Here is a 25,980-nt window from a genome sequence, read left to right as displayed (position 1 = left end):
CTTATTCTAGATAGCTATAAAAGCTATTTTAACTAGAATTTTAAAGACTACTACGTTAAGAATAAGATTCTAACTTTCTATATACTAGCTTATTTATTATATATCTTCTAGCTACTTAATATAGTCTTTTTTTTACTATTAAAGCATAAGTACTTTAAATGCGTCTAGAACTTAGTATAGAAATATATTTTCTATATTAATAAAGAAAGCTTTCTTTCTATCTTTAAAAATGCATTTTTTAATATATTTATAGAAGAGAACTATTAAAAGGCTTTTAAAGCTTTAGGACTTATTCTTATTAATATATAGATAGTATTAGATTACCTTAAAGTACGTCTATATATTCTACTAGAACTCTTTCTTCTAGTAACTCTATAGTAGTTAAAGACTCTAAGCAATACTTATAAGTTTAGATCTTAGTTAAAGCTAGTATGCAATATCTTACTTTAGTTATCTATTATAGCTTAGGCTAGCTTCTTCTAGCTTATAAAAGATAGTAAGCTAATACTATATAAAAATACTCTTTAATGTGCTTAGATATATAAGCTTAAAAAGTAATTAGTAAAGATAACTAAGGAGAAAATTATAAAAACGTAAGCAGATCTAGCAGAGTAGTACTATAGAGTATAGTAAGATAGTAATGCAGATAGCTATAGAAGCGTCTATAGCTACTAAGTAGTTAAAGAGAAGTTATAATAAAAGTAATTAAGAAAGAGCTTAACTAGCTAGATAACGCTATAGAAACTATAGTAAAACTAAGTATAATACGTAAATATATAAAAAGAATATAGAGGTATCTTCTAAATTAGATGCAGGCATATTATATATAGGCTCTCTTATAGATAGTAATAAAATTAAAGATGCATAACTAAAGTTTCTTATGCTAAGAAATTTTAGATTACTTAGTAGAGTAGGTTACTTAGTAGTAGAATACGTTAATAAGTAAAGCAGTATATAGATAGTAATAATCTTATTATTCTTATAGTATTACTAGAATTTAAGTAAGTTATAGCTTTTATAGCTATTAATAATAAGTAAATATATTATCTTAATAGTATAGTTTTTTATATACTTATTAAAGTACTTTAGTTACTATAGACTAAGCTTATTTATTATTTAGCTATTCTTAGAGACTATAATAACTTAATTATAAGATAAATCTTTCTTCTTATACTAAGCTAGAAGATAGTAGTAGCTTTTAAGAGTAATAAAGAATAAAATAGCTTACTTTATTATATTAATATTCTAAATAACTATTATCTACTTTTAATTATTTTATTATACTATCTTTAGCTATCTTTATTACTCTAAAGCTATAATAACTACTCTAGTTAAGATCTAGCTTATTATAAAGCTAGACTTATTAAAGTTATATATATTATTATTAAGAATACTATACTTTGCTTTTATATTCTCTATAAGCTAAAACTAGTCTTATATAATCTTAGAATCTTTATAGAGAGCTCTTTTATAGTTTATATTTATAATTAAACTTTATTTAGAGCTTAGAGTAGTATTTAATAAATATACTAAGCTAATTTAAGCTAACTTAGCCTAAACTATACTTAGCGTATATAGAATTAGCTATATTAGCTATAGCTATAAGCTTAAGAGAAAACTTATATATAACTAGCTTAAGTATATACTTAATAACTATATTCTTCTTAGTTAAAGTTAGATTTATTATTTTAGGCTAGTAATCTACTTAAGAAAGTTATCTAGTATATTAATAATCTAGAGTTAGTTAAGAAATATTATAGATAGCTATAGTGCGTTATATAGAGAATATTATATCTTATTTAAGAGCTTAGAGAGTAGTCTATATCTTATATTTATTAGAAGTATTAATTTAGTGCTATTATTAAGGCACTATATAGATAGAGTAGTTTTAGTAGAAGCTTAGTAAAAGTAGCTTGCTAATCTATATAGCTTGCTAATCTATAAGATATATTACTAAGAAAAAGTAGCTAGCTTACTAATATAGCTAGCTTACTAATAGAATTCGTTAATATAGAAGTAGTTAATTAAGTTCTTAAGTTCTAAACTGCTTCTTTCTACCTTTATACTTTGCTTAATATTCTATTAGGCTTAGGCTCTGCACTAACGTATATAACTCTACTATAGTATTAAGTTATAATAGTATAAAGATACGTAGTTTAGTTATCTATATAACTTAGTTGCTAGTTACGTTAGATATAATACGCATATATATAAATATATAGTAGAAGTAGACTTAGAATAATATTATAGCTTACTTTATGCTATATAGAGCTAAAATAAGCTAATTTAGGCTAAAGTATAGTAGTTTTAGTAAGAGCTTAGCAAAGAATAGCAGCAAACCTATAGTAGCAGCGAACCTATAGAGTATACTATAGAAGCTAGGTATTAAAATGCCTACGTAGTAGTGCTGTTAGTACTAACTTTCTCTCTTCTATTTATTAAAATGTTTAAAGATTATATACTCTCCTTCGTAGCTTTAACAATACTCTTTAATCCAGCTAGCCTCTCTTCTCTAGTTTCCCCAAGATAAAGACTAGCAACAGGCCATGCGTGAATCCCGCCCTTCTCCTCCCAAACTTCCACTTCTTTGCCCGTTTCTTTCAACAATGTGATCAGCCGCCTGGTTTCTGGGCCAAGCACTTCTTCACTTCCGTATACAAAGTACCATCCGTGCTCTGGACTAGCTTCTTTCCACTTCTTCACGTCTTTGCAATACCCCGGTGACACGATGGGATCAGAAGGAGAGACTTTGTCGCCAATGTATTGCATGCCGTAGAGCTTGAGGGTTGCGGAGTTGAGGTAGTCGGAAGCGGTATTGCGGTTGTTGCTGGATACAATGGTGACCCAGGGTGATATCATGATTGCGAGACCGGGCTTTTGGTGGCGCAGCTCGGGGTGTTCGGATATGTACAATAGGAAAGAGAGGATTAGGGTGGCGCCGGCTGAGTCGCCACCTACCACTATACGTGCTGATGATTGAGCGAGAGATAGTACGTGTTCGTATCCAGCGACTGCCTCGTGGAGTTGGGTGGGGTATGTGGCATCTGGAACCAAGGTGTACTCCAGAGCAAAGAGAGCTGGGTTGCGATATCCGGCAGACTTGAGGAGCGTGACCCATGCGAGCAGGAATTCCATGTAGAAGTAGCTACTTCCCATAGACATGCCCCCGCCATGTAGATAATACACTATGATATCAGGCTGTTCTTGCTGGTCATGTACGATATAGACGCCCCTGAAGTTTGGTCGCGTGACCTCGGTCCAACGAATGGGACTAGTAACGAAGCCATGCCTCAGCATCCGGAATCTCAGGAACGGTAACGAGACTGCTTTGGAGAAGAATGTTCTGCCTATGAAAGCAGGCATTTCCGCGAACGCGAAGCGAACAAAGCGGATCACAAGGTCTTGGAATGGAGTTGCCTTTTGCACAAATGGCGTGCGCTTCTCATGGGGAATGAACAGTCTCTCTCTTACGAATTGATACGGAATCACAATGACTTTCGGGACTATGAGTATGAGCATGCCTGGATAGAGTATCACGGATCACGTACCGAGCCATGGCAACGCTGGAATCAGCCAATTCAAGATGGGAAACAAACCAATCTGTATAAAAATCTGAGGCGTGAGAAATACGAGAAAGGCTATGCAGTCCAAGTAGGATATCTGGCTAAGGATCATGGTGGATTGTTTGGGACGAAGGAGACAGGTCCGGGTCGAGCCGAAAATGGGGAGACATGTGCATGGAACGTGCGATGACGATGACAAGAACGCTAGACTAGGTTTGATTAGCGGACGTTGGGGTGTTTTGCTGGTTCGATCTGCGCGAAGAATGGTATAGGGTTTTGCTGATGAAATGGTAGTCTGAAGATATACAAAGTATCGCTACACTTTGGATGCAGCAGCAATGCCTTGTGTATAGCTCCAGGCTATCAGATGTGCTGTGAGTTGTTGACAAGTTATAGCAAGGAACGCGTCTGGAGACTCTCACGTTGACCAAGACGATGTTCCGTGAATTGGGCATTCAAGTAACATGGAAAGTGACTGCACAATGCAGACGAATTTGCTGTGCACGACGAGGTGGTGGACAGGGGTCGTGCCGCGCAGGTGACGTGACGCTACCCAACCATCACGTGCACGTCCGCCGCGGAAGTTTTCCAGAAGTCGCGACTCCAACGTCGCCCTGTCACGAACTCGCACGCGCGCCAACTGCAAGCGAATCGGCCGCTTGTCTGCAATTACCTCGAGCGCCTTTGTCTCACCACTTTCTCACACTCTCTTGTATTATCAATTTAATGACATAAGCTACGCCGTACCAGAGGCTGGATACTGCGCTGCTGCCTCCACTCACCACGACCGGCGCAGACGCACAGAGCCTCACCATGGCCAACATCCTCCCCGACGACCTGAGGGAGTACGCGCTGTGCGTAGTCTTGCTACCCGTCACTACTGGAATAGGCGCTGACATGCACAGGTCTCTGCCCGTGACTGGTTTTCCCAAGGGCTTCTATTGCGCGCTCGACGGCCAGGTTGCTCTCGACGCATACAAGCTCCTATGCTGTAACAAAGTTATATGCCCCCCATGTGAGCCTATCTGTGTCCCCCAACTGCTTACAAAGGGAAGCTAATGCTGGTGCAGGCCAAGAGAAGCTTGCTTTCCCGACGACGTGCCCATCGTGCGACCACTCACCGCTCGAGGCCGAGTCGTGCGCACCCAACAAGACTCTCCGCAACACCATTAGGATATGGCTGCAAAAGCAAAAGAAGAAGGAAGAGAAGGCGGCCACCCAGGCTTCCGCCACATCGGTGGAGTCAATGCCTGCCGCCCCCGAGGTTCAGCCGCCAGGTGACGCAGCTGACAAGCCTGTGGACAGCATCGAAGAGGCGTCCAAGGTGGAAGGCATCAGTGATGAACAGGCCGCAGTGGAGAACAGCCGGGACGCAGATGAGCGCGCCGGCTCTGTTGAACAACCGAACGAGGTAGGTTTGTACCTTTTTATTTCTGCATTGCTGTCACACACACTTGATCTATTGAGACAGCTTCTGAACCAGAGCGTTAGCTCGGTTGGTCTAGTAAGAATGAACATGATTGTTGCAGCACGTGCCAGTGATCGCCGAATGCATCTTGTCTCTCTTTACCCTCTTACTAATCCTCATCAGGGCTCCATCGCTCCACAGAATGACGAGGCCGAGCGACGCGGCAGTGTCGCCTCACAGACCGTGGCAAAGGGCACAGATGCCGCCACAGTTGAGCCGAATGCGAACGCCGCCAACGGCGGCATGATGGGGAACAACCCTATGCCAATGAATGGCATGGCTGGCCAGATGGGCTACGGCTTCAACAGCGGCATGGGCTTCGGCATGAATAACATCAGTGGCATGAACAACATGATGGCTAACGGCAACTGGAATGGCATGAATTCCATGGGTATGTCAACACATCACCTCGCTGCGAAGTACATGTCGCTAACTATTTAGACTTCAACAACATGAACGGCATGGCCAACGGCATGTACGGCAACTATGGAGGAAACATGGGCATGGGCATGAACGACATGTCGGCCATGAACTACAATGGCAACTATGGTGGTTGGAATGGCATGGGTGGTGGCTATGGCAACTACAACAACAACGGGTTCAGCTCAATGGGTGGATATAATCAATCAGGAGCATATCCCGAGATGATGAACCAATTCCCCAAGCATAATTTCCCAAACCAGAACCAAAATCGTTTCCCTGCCAATCAAGGAGCAGGCCATCCCCAGCGAAACATGCGAAATGGCAGTCATGGAAGCTTTGGTTCTGGGTTCCAGAACGCAAACTCTCGCCCCGGCAGCCGAAGCGGTCCTGCCCCCAACGTACGTCGATTTCATCATCACCCGTCAATGCCGACTCCATCGGTCGGTAAATCTCTTATACGAATACGAACTGACGATTCTGTTTCTCCACAGCGTGATGGCCAGTCGCCTGACGGAATCGCTAACAAAGCTTCTGATGCCAAGACTGGCGATGAGCAGACAGCGGCGTCCGCAGGGCCTACTGAAGAAGGTAAGACAAGCACCGAAGCTACTGCAGAGTCCAGTCTGCAGACTGCACAGGATTCTGCTCCTTCTGGCGATACTACTACGGTGGCGGGCGATGCTACTAACCAAGCAGGAGATGCCACCAATGAGATGAGTGGCCTGAATCCGATCCAAACCTTCGACTCTGGTGACATGGAAATGGATGATTACAGCCAGCCGATGACGTCCAATGGTATGCCATATGCACAGGGCATGATGGGCCAAGGATTCGAACATACTCCCATGGATCCCTCATTCAACTCCAACATGCAGATGGGTTACAGCAACTATGGTTCTCGTGGAGCCTTTAACAGTGGCGCATATGGTGCTGCAAAAGTACTGACGGATCAGCCTACTGAGCCAATTGGTGTTGGTGTAGCTGGAGCGCCGACAGGTCCACGAGCCATGCGTGAGGGTCGCCCAAATACTGGATTCTCTAGTAGAGTCAACAGTGCGCGTTTTGTTCCAACACCGAAAAGTGTGACCTCTGCCCATGACATCGCCCCTACCAGCCCTCAGCGTAGGGTACGATCGTATGTACCATGCAGCTCTACAGTGACTGGGACAAGTATTGACACTTCCAGGCGCTCTCCGCAACGGGACGAAAGCATGCGAGTCGCTAACAAGTCGCCTTCGCGCTCGCGATCAAGATCTAGAAAACGAGATGATAAGAAGAACGAATACCGCGGACGCACACGTTCAGCAGATCTCCAATCGCGGCGGGACGTCGGCTGGCGCTCCGCTGTACCGAAAGACGACAGCGAATACGATCAGCGGAAAGAGCGGCTCCCTCATCGGTCGTCACGAAACGAGGGTCGGGAGGAAGACGATGACGAGCGGCGTGACGACAGAGCGAGTCGTGGCGACCGTACACGAACTGCATCAGTGGAATCCAAGTATCGTAGTAGCCGTCCTGACAAGGACAAGCATCGGCCTTCACGATCACACCGGGATCGAAGCAAGGAGCATGGCCGGCGGCACCGCTCGCGATCTCCAGGCGATGAGAAGTACGACGACAAGGGGGCGTATGCTCGAAGTGAGAAGGACTCTGATGGCAGCTCGCGGCGCAAGCACAGGCCCGACAAGGAAAAGTACCGCGATTTATCGAGAGATAGAGAGCGAGACCGCAAAGACCGGAAAGAGCGTGATCGTGATTACGACTATGATCGAACTCGCGACAAAGACCGGGACCGCAAGCGCCGCAAGGGTCGTGAAGCCGAAGACGACGAGCGCGGCTACGACGACGACAAACACCGCTCTTCGCGCCGCAGCCGTAAGGAGCGCGATCGCGAGCGTTCACCGCGTCATGACGAGCGCGAGCGTGGCGATCGTGAGTTTCGAGAGAAGACGGAGAAAAGGCCAAGTGATCGTGAAGAAGACATTGTTGGCGCAATGATGCAGAAGCGCGCCACCTCTCCACCGCTCAATGCGCCCACTGGTCCCTCAGCAAATGGCTTCAGCATCAAGGGCCGTTCGAAGAACGTCATGCCGCCACCCGTCCAGCCTCCCACTGGCCCTCGAGCATTCCAGCCCCCCAAAGGTCCAGCCGCGGACCGCAATCGCGATCACGGTGACGCAAAGGACCACCGTCGTAAATCGAGCACCGCGTCTATCCCGAGCCGCGCTGCTACGCCGAAAGAAACCCAGGACCACTACGCTGCTGAGCGCGAACGCAATGCTCGTGAACGCGACAGTCGCGATAAGCCAAGCAAGCCTCTGCACTCGCGCATCTCTTCGTCGTCTCGACCTTCCCTTTCTTCCAAACGCTCGTATGACGACGACGAGGTTGAACCGCCTCGTGGTCCGAAGGCAGATGCTCGGCCCCTGTCGGGACTGTCTTCGCACCGCGATAAGCGCAGGAAGAGTGGCGCTACTGGCGACGATAATATTGCGAGATTATTCACGGCGGGGTTGAGGAAGAATGCTAAGGCGAGGAGAGGGGGGGTTAGGACGGAGGGTGATATGGAGAGGGATTTGGAGAGGGTTGAGAGGGAAAGGGAGAGGAGGTGATGGGCTGTGTTTACAAGTTGGGAGTATTTGCACTTGTAATCGCAGATCTACTTGGTAAGGGTACAACTACGATATGTCTGTGATGGCCTCGTGCTCCTAGCTTCTAGTAATATAATACCCTATGGCAAACGATGTATAGCCGTAGGGCGGGTGGTAGCTAGGCATAGGTCCAATAAAATGAAACATGCAATCGAAAATAAGTATTGGTATCATTTTGCTCATTTTGTTCGTCCAAGGCTTCTCCGCCATTTACCGCCTGTGGTTGACAAACTCCCTTTGCTCACCACCTAGTCGTGATGCTACGACACATGCCTCCCGGATTGCCTTTGCGACACTGCCCCTGACGCCATCCTCCTCGAGCGACATGAGCCCGCCGATGGTGCACCCCCCTAGGCGTCGACACCTTGTCCTTCAACACGGCAGGATGCTCGCCATTGAGAACCAGTCCAGTGGTACCGCGCATTGTCTGCGCAGCCATCAGTTGTGCTTCGGCCCTCGGCAATCCCATAGCCACGGCGCCATCTGCCGCTGCCTCCAATATCAGGGCAAAGAAGGCCGGTCCCGATCCACACAGCGCCGTCGAGATATCCATCTGTGCGGGCGGAAGCGAAACAACGCGGCCGATGGAGGAGAAGACGAAGTTGACCAGGTTGTGTTGGCTTTCGCTGAGCGGCGGAGTGGAAGTCTGGATAACACTCATCGACTCGCCAACAAAAGACGCCGTATTGGGCATTACGCGCACGACACGGCAGGCACCGTCCACCTTACTCGCGCCCTCGGGGTACAGGAAGTCTTCGATCTGCTGCTGGGTAACGCCCGCCAATATGCTGACGAGCACTTTGCCCTTGAGCGCATCCTTGATGCCATCTTCACCGAGAATGTCCTTGTAGCCGTAGGGCTTGCATGACAGCAGCACAATGTCGGCAGCCTGCACGCCCTTGAGGTTCTGGTTGGTGTACGTCTGCAGCGAGAAGTTGTAGTGGCCGAGGGCCTTCTTGACGTTGGCTTCGGCGGGCGCCCATGTGTCGCATGCGACGAAGTTCTGCAGGTTGGGCGTGTCCTTGGGGGCCGAGGCTGGGTCGATGGTTGCTTGTGTCTGCGCTTTGGCGAGCGAGGACATTACGCCGCCCATTATGGCTATGCCCATTGTGCCTGGGCAAGTTAGCACGTTTCCACATGCAGTGTGAGAGGCAGACGTACCGGAGCCGAGCACGGTCAATGTAAGACCTTTGGGATCCTGGGAAGCTGCCATAGTGTCTGGTCTATTCGCAATTCCTGGTTTTGGTGGTGTTGGGTCAGGGAGAGCAAGAGTGACTACCAAATATTTGCATGGGACTGCAAGAGCGACGTCGGCGGGGGAGGCACGAGGATCGAGCTTCAAGCTTGGGCCAGCCGATGGAAAGCGCGACACTCGCACCTCCACTACGCGTATACGAAGTGCTCCTGCAGAGTACGCACACCCAAGCGCACCAAACGCACAACAACCATGGCCGACCCTTTCGAAGTCCGCCAGCGCTTCACCACGCTGCTCTCTCACCTCTCCGCCAGCCACACATCCCTCCAGAAAGCCGCCCTCTATGCGCTCAAGAACCGCGAAATGGACGAGGACCTGCACTCGTGCATCCTCGAGCAGCTCGAGCGCACCAACATGAACACGCGCGCCAACATCATGTTCTTCATCGAATGTCTGTGCGAAATGGCCGTCAAGGAAAACGGCAGCGGCGACGGCTCCGCCATGGGCTACGTGCGCATGCTGCAGCGCGACATCTTGCGCGTCGTCGAGTGTGTGGTCGGCGAGGAGGGCGCCAATGTCCGCGTTGTGAGGAAAGTGCTGCAGACACTGCAGGCGAGGGGCATCCTCATGCAGGAAACTGTCTCGGAGCTGGAAGCCGTGCTGAAGAGCAGAGAAGGCGAAATGCCGTTTGGCAGCCCTGGCACCCAGAAGAACGGCACCGCGGGCGTCAAGATGGACAAGCGCCAGATTGAGCAGCGCATAGAGGAGGATCGGGAGCGACACAAGCGGCTGCGAGAGAGTATTTGGGCCGTCAGTGGAGAGGCCGACGAGGAGATGGAGAAGCTGTGGGAAGAGGCGAGTGAGATTGGCGAAGATGATTATGTGGTCGGAAGAGAAGATCGCGAGGAGAGGGACCAGGCCATACATTTTGGATAAAGGCCCGGGGTGCTTATTTTCTATTCTTTGGAATCATGGACTGCATAGCGAGGCGTTTGGTGGAGATACCACGGGCTCACAGGGCCCACTTCATTGTACTGAATACATCCGATATCATGCCCAACATATCTGTACACGCCACATGCAATGCTATGATACACTTTCCATCTCTTCTCTTTTCCCTCTTACTCCATAACGACTGTCGCACCCAGCGCCTTGAGCGTCTCGACAATCTTCTCCGCCTCCTCCTTTGGCACGCCCTCTTTCATCATCTTCGGCGCGCTCTCAACAAACTTCTTGCTGTCCACCAGACTTAGTCCCAACATTGCCTTGACTTCTTTGATGACCTTTGGCTTCGCGCCGGCGTCAAACTTCTCGAGCTTGAGGTTGAACAGTGTCTTTTCTGCTGCGGCGGGGGCGGCTTCTTCTTCTTCGACGGGGGCTGCGGCTGGTGCGGCGCCGCCTGCTGCTCCGCCGCCGACGAAGCCTCCCATTGGCATGTCGGGTATGTTTAGGCGTTCCTGTTGGGTCTCTGGTTAGTCTCCAGTTCCAGCTGATGTTGAATGCATGCGAGTAGCAGCTGAACATAAAGTCGCCACTATGCTCTGCAACCAAGGGTTTGACCTACCTTCAACGTAGACACCAAGTCTGCAGTCTCCAAGAGAGTCAATTGGCTAATCTGATCAACAATTGTCGCAATCTTGGGGTTCGCCTCGCCCGACGCCCATCTCCGCTGTATCCTCTGCTGTGTGGCTCCAACGGTCGGTCGTACGTATGCGGCAGGTCGAGCAGTACAAATGCAACGCCTCATGGCGCGAGATGCTGGGGCGGCCATTGGTGCTGTGAAGTGGATCGTAACGTGACTGGCGACTTTCGACGTCCTGGCTGATGTCGTTGTCGTACTTGCTTTCCTGAGATTTTGCGGAGCGGACGACTACCGATTGGGTCTGGTGGCTTGGCGGGGCCCGCTAAAAAGTCCGAGAGAACTTCACGACGATACATGTACGCCACGAAACACTACTTTCGGGCTTTATCACGCGTCGAAATTATGGGAAAGGCGCCCCAGTCGACATACAAGACAGAAGGAATCCTATTCGGATTATAACAGCACCCGAACAGCTGCTATGGCGCCCAATGTCGAACGGCTTGCCATGGAAGCTTTGAAGCCTGGATCAACGGATCAACTTTTTGTGCAATACGATGGCCTGTTTACGGAGCTGTGTGCGCGCTGGATTCAGAATAATACGCAATCAGCGCTCAAGGTTGCGGCTTTTGGACGACTTTTACCGCTTGCGCCTCACCTCGCAGAGCACGTGGAAAGATTCTTGCAACATGTGTCAAATTCTCCAATTGTGGCATCGCAGGCTTCAGCCTCATCGGCGGGCGCTATCACAGAGCCGCAACTTCTTGAATCACTCCTAGGAACCTTTCGGCTGCTTAGCTATGATTGCAGGGGCTTCGCAAGATATGTGCGACCGCTTGTTCTGCAAAGCTTGTTTCAACACCCTAGTCGCGCCATACGCTATGTTGCGATCCGGACGTTCTGTTTGTACGTTCATGCAGCCGATCATGCTACCCAGGAGATGCTCAAACGATACGTCGGTCAAGGAGAAGTTGAAGGACCATGGGAAATCTTGCAGATCGACTATCGCTTCTTGTCACTGTGGGAAGAGAAGAGGTGGAAGAGTCTGCAGCTCAAAATACAGCAGCAGCAGCGGCAATCACAAGAAACATTACCATCTACTTCATGGCCGGACCAAGAGCTTTCTGGTCTAACCCTCAATGTGAACGGCATTCTGCTACCGAGATTAGATGGAGCTCCTTCACGAGAGATGCCGTCTCAGCTCATCAAGACAGCAACAACCGACTCAAACTTGAGAAACATCGCTCAAGGACTTCTGGGGTCGAGTCCGATTCTACTCACAGGTCTTGCCGGCTCGGGCAAGACCCTTCTCGTGCGCCACTTCGCATGGCAGCTCAACAAGCTCGACAAGATGGTTACCCTTCACCTCAATGAGCAGAGTGACGCAAAATTACTGATAGGAATGTATGCTACTGGAGCGAAACCTGGAACTTTCAGCTGGCGTCCCGGCGTCCTCACCACTGCTGTACGTGAAGGGAGGTGGATCTTCATCGAGGACTTAGACCGCGCACCCAACGAAGTTGTCAGCACTCTACTGCCACTCATCGAACGTGGCGAACTTCTCATTCCCAGCCGTGGCGAGACAGTACGAGCAGCGAGGGGATTCCGGATCATTGCCACGATGCGTAGTACGCTCAACCCCCGCGGCCAGGCGATTGTACCGCGCCAAAACATGATTGGGCACCGCCTTTGGCACTCTGTCACAGTTTGTATGCCAGAGCTGGCAGAGTTTGAGCAGATCATAACTACGACCTACCCACGCTTGCGAGAACACTTGTCCGGAATAACTAAAGTGTACGCTCGCCTGATCGAGCTTTACTCAGACCCCAAGTTCTCTTCTGAGAATGGCACCTCGCTACGAGCGATAACACCACGAGACCTTCTGAAGTGGTGTGACAGGATAGATGTTCTGCTTGCGCCTTCGCGGCCATTCAGTACTGCGCAGAAAGACGAAATCTTGATGGAAGGTTTCGATTGCTTCGCAGGAAGTCTGCGTGGCGAGAGTGCACAACTCAAAGTTATGGCGTGTGTAGCTGAAGAACTGCACATTGATCCCCAACGCATGATCCATCTGCTGAAGGACCGTGAAGTCAAGCTGCAGGTCGTTTCAAAGAGCTCGGCTTCAGGTAGTATTCAGATAGGACGAGTGAAGCTGTCGAAATACAAAGTCTCGAAGCGCACTGGATCCAGCCGACCATTCTCAACTAACAATTACACTCTTCGACTACTGGAGAAGATCGCCGTGGCAGTCGACAGACAGGAGCCTCTACTACTTGTAGGCGAAACTGGTACAGGAAAAACAACATGTATCCAATATCTGGCGGAACAGCTCGGCCGCAAACTAGTCGCATTCAACCTGTCCCAACAGAGCGAAAGTGGGGATCTGCTCGGTGGTTACAAGCCAGTCAATGTTCGCAGCCTAGTTGTTCCGCTCAAAGATGAGTTCGATGATATCTTCGACACAACGTTCTCCCGAAAGAAAAACCAACGCTTCATAGAAACTCTAGGGAAGCGTGTGGCGAAAGGCGAATGGAAGCGGGTATGCACTTTGTGGAGAGAGGCCTTGAAGATGGTGGATGCGGCACGCAAGGCACATGAGTCGCAAACCTCCTCCCCTGACCCAGACGGTGAGCAGCCAAAAAAGAAGAGAAAAACAGACTCTTTGCCTGCCAACTTTCCCAATGCTCGATGGGAGAAGTTCGCGACGAATCTCTACGATCTGGAGGCACAGCTAGCCAGCGGATCAGAAGCCTTTGCCTTTTCGTTTCTCGAAGGCAACATCGTCAAGGCAGTTCGGAATGGCGACTGGGTGCTGCTAGACGAAATCAATTTAGCTTCTTCGGATACTCTCGAGGCGCTCACTGATTTGCTAGGTGGTGGCCCTGATGGCAGGCCTTCGATATTACTCACTGAGACTGGAAATGTGGAGCGTGTAGTTGCGCACCCCAACTTCAGAGTCTTCGCTGCCATGAACCCTGCGACCGATGTTGGCAAGAAGGATCTACCTCCCGGTATCCGCTCACGGTTTACTGAACTGTACGTGGAAAGCCCGGATGGCGATGAGACGAGCTTGCGCAACATCGTCGAGAAGTATCTTGGAGGTGACAACGCGGACCAAAACGTCACCAGGGTCGCTCAAGATGTCACAACTCTCTACCTCAAGATACAGGACATGGCAAAGTCGAATAGACTAGTCGACGGTGCTGATCAGAAAGCACACTTCAGTCTCAGAACACTGACTCGAACACTCTCATACGCGAGGGAGATAGCTCCTTTGCGAACCCTTCGAAGGGCATTATATGAAGGCTTCCACATGAGTTTCCTGACCTTCCTCGGCAAAGCGTCGGAAGATTTGGTTGCGCCACTGATCACTGCACATCTTTTCCCCCAGAAGGGAATGGTCAAGACTGAACTTGGACAGCCTCTTCGACAGCCAAGTGACGGGCGGAGTTACATCTCGCTGGGGCACTACTGGCTCCGACAAGGTGTGCATGCTGTCGAAGAGCAATCTCACTACATCATCACTCCTTTCGTCCAGCGCAATATGAATAATCTAATACGCGCCGCATCAACGCGTCGATACCCTGTGCTCATCCAGGGACCAACTTCTTCCGGTAAGACGAGCATGATCGAATATCTCGCAAAGAAGTCTGGCAACAGGTTTGTGCGCATCAACAACCACGAGCACACCGATTTGCAGGAGTACCTTGGCTCATACATCTCGGGCGTTGATGGGAAGCTCATCTTCCAAGAGGGCATCCTTGTCAAAGCTCTGCGTGAAGGCCATTGGATCGTGCTGGATGAACTTAACCTGGCACCAACAGACGTGCTCGAAGCGCTCAATCGTCTTCTCGACGACAACCGAGAGCTCTTAATTCCAGAAACACAAGAGGTGGTCCGACCACACGATGACTTCATGTTGTTCGCCACGCAGAATCCAGCAGGATTGTATGGTGGTCGCAAGGTTCTGTCACGAGCATTTCGAAACCGCTTTCTTGAACTACACTTCGATGACATACCAGTGGAAGAGTTGACGGAAATCTTGCACCGCCGTACCATGATCCCAGAATCCTGGTGTAAGCGGATCGTCAAGGTGTACCAGGAGCTTTCGACTCTTCGACAGGAGAACCGCATCTTCGAGCAAAAGAGTTTCGCGACGTTGCGAGACTTGTTCAGATGGGCGCAGCGAAAGGCAGATACCATCCAAGATCTTGCTAACAATGGTTACATGCTACTCGCTGAACGTGTTCGAAAAGAAGAAGAGCGTATCGCTGTGAAGAATGTCATGGAGACCGTGATGAGCAAGAACGGACCGAAGGTCATCATTGACGTGGAGAAGATGTTCGCTGAGGATGCTTGGTCTGGCATTGCTCGTTTGAGCAAAGATGCTACAGGCGCCAGCGCTGGTGTTGTGTGGACGGGTGCGATGCGGCGACTTTTTGTCCTTGTCGCACACGCGTTACGGAACAACGAGCCTGTCCTACTCATCGGAGAGACAGGGTGCGGCAAAACAACAGTCTGTCAGCTATTGGCCGATGAGTACAAACGTCAGCTTCATATACTGAATGCACACCAAAATACCGAGACAGGCGATCTCATTGGTGCGCAACGCCCGATCAGGAATCGTGCGGCCATAGAGGAGCTCATCCGGGATCAAGTGATAGACGTCTTTGAGATTACGAAGCGGCTGGACTTCGATCCTGCAGCGATCGACCTTGGGCATCTGTTAGACATATACGACAAGTTCGTGAAGGAGATGCCGAATGAGGTACCCACCAATCACCGACAGGAGATTCATGCCAATCGCATCAAAGCCGCTGCCTTGTTTGAATGGGCTGACGGAAGCCTTGTTCATGCCATGAAGCAGGGGCACTATTTCCTTCTAGACGAGATCTCTCTGGCAGATGACTCCGTCCTCGAACGTCTTAACAGTGTCCTTGAGCCCTCTCGAACACTGTTACTTGCTGAGAAGGGTCCTAGCGATTCAGAGATCACCGCAGCAGATGGCTTTCAGTTTCTAGCAACTATGAACCCAGGTGGTGATTATGGCAAGAAAGAGCTATCACCTGCACTTCGCAATCGATTTACCGAGATTTGGGTGCCAGCTATGTCTAACCTGGACGACATCATGCAGATCGTGCAGTCCAAGCTGAGTCCCCCTGCAAAGCAATACGCTGAAGCCATTGTTTCGTTCTCGCAATGGTTCAACGACAAGTACAACACTTCAGTCGCTTCCTCAATTTCAATACGCGACACACTGGCCTGGGTGTCGTTTGTGAGCAGCTGCCCTCAAGATGATCCGATCTTTGGCGTTGTGCATGGCGCTGCAATGGTCTTCATTGACACGCTAGGCGCGAACCCAGCTGGTCTTCTCGCCATATCTCAATCCTCTCTATCAGATGAGCGAAAAGCGTGTTTGCAGCAACTGGGCTCATTGCTTGGCCAAGATGTCTCGCCACTATACTTCAATGATATTACGATTACAAGCTCCAACCATCACTTGCAGTTAGGCTCTTTTTCGATACCCAAATTCTCTACCAGAGGATCGCGCTCGGCCGACTTCACGATGGAAGCGCCAACAACGTGCTCAAACGCCATGCGAGTTGTGCGAGCCCTTCAGCTCCCGAAACCGATCCTTCTCGAGGGCAACCCTGGTGTTGGTAAAACCACTCTGGTCACGGCACTTGCTAAGGCGATTGGCAAACCGCTGACCCGTCTCAATCTCTCTGAACAGACTGACTTGATGGATCTGTTCGGCTCCGATGTTCCGGTCGAAGGAGGAGCAGCTGGTACCTTTGCCTGGCGCGACGCACCGTTCCTAAAGGCCATGAAAACCGGCGACTGGGTTTTGCTTGATGAGATGAATCTAGCTTCGCAGTCTGTTTTGGAAGGCCTCAACGCAGTTCTTGACCATCGTGGCGAGGTGTATATCTCTGAACTAGACCAGACCTTCCACAAGCATCCTGACTTCAGAGTTTTTGCAGCTCAAAACCCACATCACCAAGGTGGTGGCCGTAAAGGGCTTCCTGCGTCTTTTGTCAACCGTTTCACGGTGGTGTACGCAGATGTATTCCAGCCAGAGGACTTGGCATTGATCTGCAAAAACAAATTCCCCGACATTACAGAAGACGAGATTACCAAACTCATTGGCTTTGTTGCTGAGCTCGACAAGCAAGTTGTTACTCATCGTTCTTTCGGCCAGCTGGGTGCGCCCTGGGAGTTCAACTTGCGTGACACCCTGCGCTGGCTGGATCTACTCGCGTCTGATGGTCTAACAGGCTCCGCAAGAGATTTTCTCGACACAATCTTTGCACAGCGCTTCCGCTCCGAAAGCGACCGAGCTCGTCTACTGAAGCTTTTCGAAACTGTATACGGCCTCCACGAACCACGCATCGCACTGTATCACAATGTAGGTACCGAAGTGTTTCAAGTTGGTCTGGGTCTGCTGTCGCGTAGCCCAGTTACCAGCAGCCCCGAACCTGTCTCGACTCTCAAGGTCAACCAACTAGGGCCGATGGAAGCCTTGCTGATCAGTGTCAAGCAACGCTGGCCAGTCATCATCGTCGGCCCGCCAGGTTCGGGCAAGACATCTATCATCCATCAGCTTGCTAGCCTCACTGGAGCTGATCTTGTCAACTTTGCGATGAATGCGGATGTTGATGCTATGGACCTCGTAGGTGGTTATGAGCAAGTAGACCCGTTGCGAGAAGTGCATCGTTGCATGGAGAAGCTTGAAGAACACATTCGGGCCCGTATCTCTTCAGCTCATCAAGAGTCACAAGCTCATTTGAGATTTCTCGAGCAGCTTGAAACCGGAGCGATGGTATCAAACACCGACACAGAATCAATCATGCAAACGATCGCCGATTCTAGTCAGGAAGCATCTACCCTCATAAACAATCTCCAAACACACTTCCAAGCTGCAGCTCAGCACATAGATGGCGCGCGCTTCCAATGGGTCGATGGCATACTTATCCGCGCTTTAGAGCAGGGCAAATGGCTCGTGCTGGACAACGCTAATCTCTGCTCCAGCGCTGTTCTCGATCGACTAAACTCGCTCCTCGAGCCACATGGCTACTTGTCGATCAACGAGCACGCTACGGCCGACGGCGAAGCGCGGATTGTGCGACCTCATCCGAACTTTAGGATCTTCATGACGGTGGATCCAAGGTTCGGCGAGCTCTCGAGAGCTATGCGGAATCGGGCCGTGGAGATTTGCTTGCTTGGGCCACAGAATGTAGAAGAGCACGGAGCTGTCAGTTATCCGCTGGACTCGAAGATGTACCGATTCCGCGGGTTCCAGATGAATGATGAGCATCTCGAATCTACGAGCAGTACACGCTTCCAAAAGCTGTCATTTGAGGACAGTGACTTGCTGGAGAGCTTCACGAAACAAGTTAGGCAGGGACTCATCTCCTCAGAAGCACTACCACAGCCGGTGGAAAACGACATTTTGCACATGGCTCAATTCTTGATAACTGCATGGATACCACAAGCCCGGTCACCACTACCAGCTGCGGACTCTGATGTCGATCTTGCACAACAGCAAGTGCCTTACCATCCTTTCAGCAACGAACTCACGCTGCACCAAAGTGATGCCTCGCTATCCCAGGCAATGTGGTCCGCATCCGTCTATGAAATTATGCTGGATGTTTACAAGATGCAGCTCGCCCTTGCGAGCCTGCCTTCAGCAAGACTTGAGCGTCGCAAAGAGAAGCAAAAGCTGCCTGCCTTTCTTCATTCCTACTTGGGAGCGCTAGTGAAGATGATAGAAGCGTTATGGAGTGCACACCGCGGCGGACAGCACATCAGCGTTTCGTCCTTGAAATCTGTGCGTAAGTTGTTCTGGGCTTTCTTTGCACTTGCCGAAGGATCAGGATTCGACCGCGCCACTTTCCAGACGTACCTGAAGATGCTGTCATCTGCCATCCCGATGAAAATCGAGCCCGCTGTGCCAATGTTTACAGACATAAACACGACCCTTTCAAAGCAAATCGCAGTATTCGGCTCCGAGGTGCAGCTGACAACTGGCTTGGGCATTGAGCGAGTATGGCGTCACTTCAGGCCCGCTCCCTGCAAAACCCTGGCCCAGCTTACATCTATCCTCCAGCTCGAGAGCCTAGCTGATAGACTGGATTCCGTCATGTGGAGATCAAGCCTGACTCTCGCTGAGATGACACAGATCCGCGAAAGGATCGCAGTCTCGTTGGATCTTGCCCGCAAAGATGAGGTCGATGCGGCAGAGCTTATTGCAGGCCTCACTCCTGCTGTGGCTGAGCTGGAGTCAAGCGCGACAGAATACGACATCGTCTCCACGCCATATTTCGAAACAGAATTTGAAGGTTTCTGCCAGTTCCTAGATGTGGCTTCTAGCGATCATCAGAGCACAAGGCTGCTGTACCAGAGTCCTTCAGCTACAGTTCTCTCGACACGAGCAAAGTCAGCTTTGTTGGCACGTCGACCTACCAAGCTAGCAACTGTCGCTGTCGGAAGTTCGCAAACGCCTACGGAGCATTTCGCCAAGCTGTATCGCCATCTCGGGCTCACGCGTCAGCCTGCAGAGGCCATGGCACTCATGGGACGATTCCATGTGTCAATACTTTCCAAGCTACATGGCGCCGATGAAGTCCAGCTTGCACAACTTCATCGCTTCGAAACCGAACTACAAGTGATTGCGCAGCACATTGCTCTTGAGGTAGGCCGAATCACAGACGATTACGTCCGTGCAAATGAACGATTATACTTTGATATATATAGCGAGTTGTATGCATCGCACTGCGTAGATATATGTCAAAAGCTTGATGACGGCAAGGTAGCATTCTACGACAGCGCACCGGTGTCTGGCCTGTATCGATCGACGCTACAAAAAGGATTCGAAAGATGCGCCAGTTCGACCTCCGCTAGCGTAGATGCAAACGCATGGATCCAATTAGGCCTGTTCGGCTTGAGTCTTAATGTTCCGAACTATCCACATGATCCTGCTCTGAGGCCAATGATTGAGCGCAAGATGTTCAACGATGAAAGGCAACGTCTTCACCAGGCCCTGACTGCGCTCCGACAATTCCAGAACGACTTCACTGGTCAGGGCACGAGCTTCCTCATCCGGCAAGTTGAGACTGCAATTCAGCAAATGGGCGCAGAGCCACCCGTACCTGCCGTCGTCCGACCACTAGTTTCCGAGTTGGATGACCTGCAGGGCGAATTCACCAATTTGCTTAGCATAATTCGACCTCTTCTCGACGACTCCATGAGCGTAGAGGAAGCGATCCAAGATACAACGCTCCAGCAAAACATAGCTCGTGTTATCCAACGACTGACCGAGGGCTACCGTGCCTACGACGATATCACTGATACTGTGGTGGGCTTCTTGGTATGCTTGAATGTTGGCCTCCGTGATGGGCCGAAAGGAGCAAGAAGATAAAGAGCCATGGCACTATCATCAAGAGCCTGGAGTACATCTCCAACAATACACCCTTCTTTGGTCGCCAAAGTTTGATCGGAAGGACAGATGATATCATCAAACGGCTCGAAAATGGGTTGGACCAAGGCGAGCATGCTATCGATGTGCGATGGCACGCTTTGCACATGCTTCTGCTTGTGAAGAGCACAGATGCCCAGGCCATGTCGAAGTCCGCGGCGAGGCGTTTGGTGCACAATCTATTCACGAGCTTTTACGCAGATTGGAAGAGGAAGTTACTTCAGGATCAAGAGAAACAAGCTAAGGATTCGAGCTTATACACCTATCGCGGCATGGATGAGGAGAATGACGAAGATGACCCGACCCTCTTCCCAGACTACGAAGCAGAGCAAGAGATTCTAGAAGAATCCACGGCAGCGTTTATCGCTTCCAGAGATCACGAAATACGTCTCGCAAATCTCCATGCCGATCTGTTTGGCGAAGGTCGCGACGCTTCGCAAACTATCAAGACTTTACTGACCTGGTCTGCTTCAGAGCTCCGACGTGTGTCTGACGGTAAATCTCGATGCACTAGATACGAGGACGCAATCCCAGTTATAATCCTGACGCTGGAGGACAAAGCGAACGCTCTATCGACATCGGGCACTGGAAAGACTTATAATTTCTACTTTGATGCGAATCTGCCTGAGGCCAAGCGCCTCATGACTCTGGTCCATCGAATTCAAGCTCGCTATCGACAGATTCGTGACGTTTGGCCCGAGCACGCTACACTGTCAGATGTATTGCGCACTTGTGACGAAACACTTGAATTCCGCCACGTTGATCCCGTTGCAAAATTCATCACAAAAGCGGAGAAGTTATACGCATACATGCATGAGTGGCAAAAGGTTGCAAGCAAAGAGTACAGCACAGCAAACCTTTACGATGATCTCACTCGACTGCTGGTGAGCTGGCGCCAGCTTGAGCTCACCACTTGGGCAAGGCTTTTCGACCTAGAGGCTGAGAAGCTGCGCAGCGATGCAAAGACTTGGTTCTTCGTCGCTTACGAGACGATCATCGCTGCGTCTGAGGGCACCCAGGACGAGATAAGCATGAGGACACATGCGAAGAATTTGCTCGATTCACTCAAGGGCTTCTTCGATAGCACGACGCTTGGACAGTTTGAGCAACGTATCAAGCTCCTTCAACAGCTTCGCGCGCATGCTGCCATGCGCATGGAAGATGTCGAGACTTTCAAAATCCTACATACTGCACTCGACAACTTCATCGCTTACCATGCGCGCCTGACAAAGCCGGTGAACGAGGCCCTCACGAAGGGACGGCAGAACCTGGAAAAGGAGGTCAGCAACGTCATTAAGCTCGCCAGTTGGAAGGACACGAATATTGAAGCCCTAAAACAAAGCGCGAAGACAAGTCACAAGAAGTTGAGCAAGTGGGTGCGCAAGTTTAGAGCGCTTTTGAACAAGCCAGTGTCCAGCATCATGGGCACCGGGCTGCCAGACGAGTCTCACATTTTTCAACAAGTCACACTGGCAACTGTATCAACAGATATCGAGCCAGTGGCACTCGATCTATGTGTCAACAAAATTTCTGGTTGGACTGAGCGACCAGCGCGATTCAGGAAGCTTCCTGTCACGGTCAAGATGATGCACAGTTTAGCTACTCCACGTATCGATGCTGTCGATGGTGCTGCGTACATCGAAAACTTTGTCACGGAGCTTGCTGGGTCTATCTTAGAGCTTCAGAAAGCCACGCCAACAACTCTTACCGAAGATAACAAAGAGACTGTGCAGCATTTGAAGACACAGAAGCGCAAAGTGTACGCCGATACGATGAAGGAGCTGCGTCAAATGGGCATCAATTCGAATCTCAGTGTTGACACCTTGGTTCAGCAGTACGACCTGTCTACCGTTTTGTCGTCGGCGCCATTAATTTGGCAAGGAAAGGAAGCTCTTGGGGCAGCGGCAGAATATCACCTCCACAAGGCTTTGAACATCATGATCCAGGTCCGAGGAATTTCCAAGGAACACTCAGGCGATCTAACGCCGAATGACGTCGCGAAGAGCATTGGCTATCTGGAAGGCCTCCTTCACATCACAATTCGCCAGCGCAAAGTGCTGAGTAGGGCATCCGAACATCTCGGAGTAATCGCGACACCAATGTCTTTGGTAGAACACCTAGGTGCGGCCAGTCACCAATCCCTCTTCTGGACACCGGAAGAGAACATTGAAGCGATCTCTTCTCTTCAGCCCAACCTTCGATGGCTCGTTGTCGGGCTCAAGACAGGCGCGGATATTATCTCCGCGCAGGCGAAGTTAGGAAAAACAGGGGAGCTTGACAACTTAGTGCAGGCCATGCGACAGTACGCCACAAAGTTTACAGATTTTGCGGATTGCTGTGACCAGTTGCCCAAAAATGCCAATCAATGTCCAGTCTGAGGCCCATGTCATGCTTGAAGATGCTGTCAAGGCGGAGAGGAATGAGTTCCAGAACACGTTCAAAGCCTGGATCGAAGACAACGATATGCCGAGGGTTGTTCTTCGACAGATGCACTCATTCCTGTTCAAACACCCCGAAGTCAACACCATCCCATTCTTGGAAGAATCGCGCGCTTCGCTGGAAACACAATCGAAAGAAGTCTTTGCTGTGCTAGACCTGATACTCGGCTCTATGCAAGATGTTGAGGCGGCCCTGAAGGATGTACCGGCGTCCACCGAGGATGCATCTTGGCTTGTGAAGGAAGAGAGGGCATTGTCAGCCGCGCTTAGTGCCCTTCATGCACCTCAGATCAGCATCGCGATACAGATATTACTCGACAAGATGCGTAATCTACACGAAAGCACTAGTCTTCAAGCCATGGCAGGTCTGTTCGCTTCAGTAAAACCGATTCTGGATCAGTATGCCAATTCCCACGAATATCTTGTGAAGCGCTTCGACAATCTACATGCTTCAACTGCATCGCTGCTGCACCGGCTTTCGAAATCGTTCATCCAAATCGGTAGCTCGGGCTTTTGTCAACCATCCGAGAAGGGTCCCGATCAGCAGAAGGGCCAGAACGATAAGCTCGAAGAGGGTACCGGTCTTGGTGCTGGCGAGGGAGCGGAAGATATCTCAAAGGACATTCAAGATGACGAGGATCTTGAAGACTTGGCTCAAGAGAAGGGCGAGCGTGAAGGCAGCATTGAGGAGAATGAAGATGCGGTCGAAATGGGTGAGAATGAGATGGAAGGAGAGACAGAGGAGGTTGGCGAAAATGAAGACAAGGGCGATGAGGATGGTAAAGAAGGCGAGGATGATGTACAAAGTGAGGTGGGCAGTGTCGATGATCTTGGACCAAGTGCTGTCGACGAGAAGATGTGGGATGAAGGTGGTAACGAAGACGACACCAAAGAGAAAGAGGGCAAAGAAGATGTTGGGACGGAAAATAAAGATGAGCAGGTAGCTGCTGAGAAGAAGGAGAAGGAGAAGGAAAAAGATGGAGACGACGGCGACGAGAAGAAAGACGAAGAAGGGAGGGAAGAGGATGAAGAAATGGACATGGATGGAGAAGACCAGGATGAAAACGTGGGAACTGGTGAGACAGAGAAGATGGATCCGCATGCGAAGGAGGAAGAAACGCTCGATCTTCCTGAGGATCTCAACATTGATGGTCAGGACGATGAAGGGAAAGATGATGACAATCTTGGCGATATGGATATGGGAGACGATCTGCCAGAAGAGGATATGGATGAGCCAGATGCCAGTGCTCAGCCAGATACTGTCGACAATGAGATTGGGCCTGAAGAGCAAGGTGAAGAAGAAAAGGACACAACTGGCCATATCGAAGACGAAGATCAGCCGCCGGAAGACCAAGAGGAAGATGTTGACCAGCCCATGGACGATGAGGCAGTCCCTCTTCCAGACGACAATACACCCGAGGACTCAAATCAAGACACAAAGGATACGGACCAAGCCGACCCCAATGCCGACGCTGGCGCTGGGACCGAAGCCAATGAGGAAGCGCACAAGAACAAGAACGAACAAGCTTCCCCCAGTGCTGCGAATCAAGACGAAGGGCAAGAAGGCGATGCATCGGAACAAAAGCAAGAGACAACTGCTGAAGACGGAACACTTGGACAGACAGCCCAACCCGATGCCGGTGGTCGTGGTGAGCAACCGGAAGAGTCACGCGAGACTCAGTCATTCAAGAAGCTCGGCGATGTGTTAGAAAAGTGGTACAATCAGCAGAAGCAGATCTCCGAAGCGCGCGAGAAAGAAGAGAGTCAAGCTCAGCAGATTGAGAAGGAGGTCGACATGGCCGATGCTGACTTCGAGCATGTGCAAGACGACGAGACTCAGGCCGACACGCAAGCGCTGGGTACGGCAACTGAAGAGCAGGCGACGGCGCTCGATCATGACATGGCGCTACCTGTCAACGACGAAGACGATAAGATGCCGACTCGGCCTGAGGACGACCAGGAGCAAGAAGTGGACGCCAAGCAAGACGTTGACATGCAAGATACCGACCAAGATAAGGCACCAGAAGAGCAGCCACAATCGCATGCGTCCGAAGGCCAGCCTCAAGCTTTTGTTGGCGAGCAACAGACCTATGAGCACGACGAAGATGAAGATATGGAGGATGCACAATCTCTCGAGGAGGAGGCCTCTAATGCCTCCTCAGTCAACGATGTTGAGACACAACTCAAGCTCACCCATCTGGAAGCCACAACCATCACGCCAGACACCGCTCGTGCGCTCTGGCTTGCTCATGAATCTGCTACTCATTCCCTTTCTCAGCAATTGACCGAACACCTCCGCCTCATCCTCGCACCCACGCTCGCCACCAAGCTCCGCGGCGATTTCCGCACCGGCAAGCGTCTCAATCTCAAACGCATCATTCCGTACATTGCGTCCGGCTACAAGCGCGACAAGATCTGGCTGCGTCGCAGCCAGCCCAGCAAGCGCAGCTACCAAGTCATGATCGCCCTCGATGACAGCAAGAGTATGGCCGAAAGCGGCGCCAGCAGTCTTGCCCTAAAGACACTAACACTCGTCACTCGCTCTCTCGCCATGCTCGAAGTTGGCGAGGTTAGCGTCGTCGGGTTCGGCTCTAATGTCAACGTCGCGCACGACTTCGACAAGCCGTTTACATCCGAAGCCGGCGTTCGTGTATTCGAGCAATTCGGCTTCGACGCCGTGAAGACGAATGTCCGTGGCCTTGTCAATCGCAGTCTGGAGTTGTTTAGAGATGCGAGAGCGACAGGATCGAGTTCCTCGGGTGAGGATCTGTGGCAACTCATGCTCATTGTGTCTGATGGGATTTGCGATTCGCACGCTGAGATTCAGCGTTTGATACGCAAGGCGCAGGAAGATCGGGTCATGATTGTGTTTATCATCATTGACTCTACTGCGCCGGCACCGAGTGTTGCGCCTGGCGACGAGGCCCCTGCGAAGGAGAAAGACAAGACATCCATTCTCGACCTGCAGTCCGTGGAGATCACAAAAGAAGGTAAGGTGGTACGATGGAAGTACATGGAGCGGTTTCCTTTTCGGTATTACCTGGTTGTGCGAGATGTCAGGGAGTTACCGGGAGTCTTGGCAGGGGCATTGAGGCAGTGGTTCGGAGAAGTTGCCGGATCTGCATAGGCAGGCGTTTCACTGGGCGGAAATTTTCAATCCTCAGGGTATTCATGACTTAACTGGG

At 50.2% G+C, this 25,980-nt stretch overlaps 6 protein-coding genes across 6 annotated transcripts; 3 read left to right on the top strand and 3 right to left on the bottom strand.

Moving 5' to 3' along the window:
- Positions 1–2,454: 2,454 nt before the first annotated feature.
- On the bottom strand, positions 2,455–3,135 carry SNOG_13895 (hypothetical protein; the record flags this gene model as incomplete). Its single annotated transcript, XM_001804044.1, has 1 exon — positions 2,455–3,135. The coding sequence occupies one exon, from the start codon at positions 3,133–3,135 to the stop codon at positions 2,455–2,457; it is 681 nt and encodes a 226-aa protein (XP_001804096.1).
- Positions 3,136–4,376: 1,241 nt separating this feature from the next.
- SNOG_13894 (hypothetical protein) lies at positions 4,377–8,066 on the top strand (the record flags this gene model as incomplete). Its single annotated transcript, XM_001804043.1, has 6 exons — positions 4,377–4,554; positions 4,634–4,974; positions 5,155–5,422; positions 5,473–5,852; positions 5,946–6,507; positions 6,763–8,066. 6 exons carry the CDS (start codon positions 4,377–4,379, stop codon positions 8,064–8,066), a joined length of 3,033 nt encoding a protein of 1,010 aa, XP_001804095.1.
- Positions 8,067–8,258: 192 nt separating this feature from the next.
- SNOG_13893 (hypothetical protein) lies at positions 8,259–9,365 on the bottom strand. The gene is made up of 2 exons (XM_001804042.1): positions 9,267–9,365; positions 8,259–9,218 (listed from the first exon to the last, which is right to left on the bottom strand). The coding sequence occupies exons 1-2, from the start codon at positions 9,316–9,318 to the stop codon at positions 8,347–8,349; spliced, it is 924 nt and encodes a 307-aa protein (XP_001804094.1). The 5' UTR covers positions 9,319–9,365; the 3' UTR covers positions 8,259–8,346.
- A 187-nt stretch (positions 9,366–9,552) lies between these two features.
- Positions 9,553–10,236, top strand: SNOG_13892 (hypothetical protein; the record flags this gene model as incomplete). The annotated part of the gene is made up of 1 exon (XM_001804041.1): positions 9,553–10,236. One exon carries the CDS (start codon positions 9,553–9,555, stop codon positions 10,234–10,236), a length of 684 nt encoding a protein of 227 aa, XP_001804093.1.
- A 7-nt stretch (positions 10,237–10,243) lies between these two features.
- SNOG_13891 (hypothetical protein) lies at positions 10,244–11,121 on the bottom strand. The gene is made up of 2 exons (XM_001804040.1): positions 10,865–11,121; positions 10,244–10,757 (listed from the first exon to the last, which is right to left on the bottom strand). Exons 1-2 carry the CDS (start codon positions 11,069–11,071, stop codon positions 10,422–10,424), a joined length of 543 nt encoding a protein of 180 aa, XP_001804092.1. The 5' UTR covers positions 11,072–11,121; the 3' UTR covers positions 10,244–10,421.
- Positions 11,122–11,819: 698 nt separating this feature from the next.
- Positions 11,820–25,922, top strand: SNOG_13890 (hypothetical protein; the record flags this gene model as incomplete). Its single annotated transcript, XM_001804039.1, is given in 3 exon segments — positions 11,820–20,288; positions 20,303–22,642; positions 22,680–25,922. The coding sequence occupies 3 exon segments, from the start codon at positions 11,820–11,822 to the stop codon at positions 25,920–25,922; spliced, it is 14,052 nt and encodes a 4,683-aa protein (XP_001804091.1).
- Between the last annotated feature and the right edge of the window lie 58 nt (positions 25,923–25,980).

Source organism: Parastagonospora nodorum (genome assembly GCF_000146915.1).
Source record: "Parastagonospora nodorum SN15 chromosome Unknown scaffold_28, whole genome shotgun sequence".
Taxonomy (NCBI): Eukaryota; Fungi; Ascomycota; class Dothideomycetes; order Pleosporales; family Phaeosphaeriaceae; genus Parastagonospora; species Parastagonospora nodorum.
This window is presented reverse-complemented; position numbering and strand designations above follow the sequence as displayed.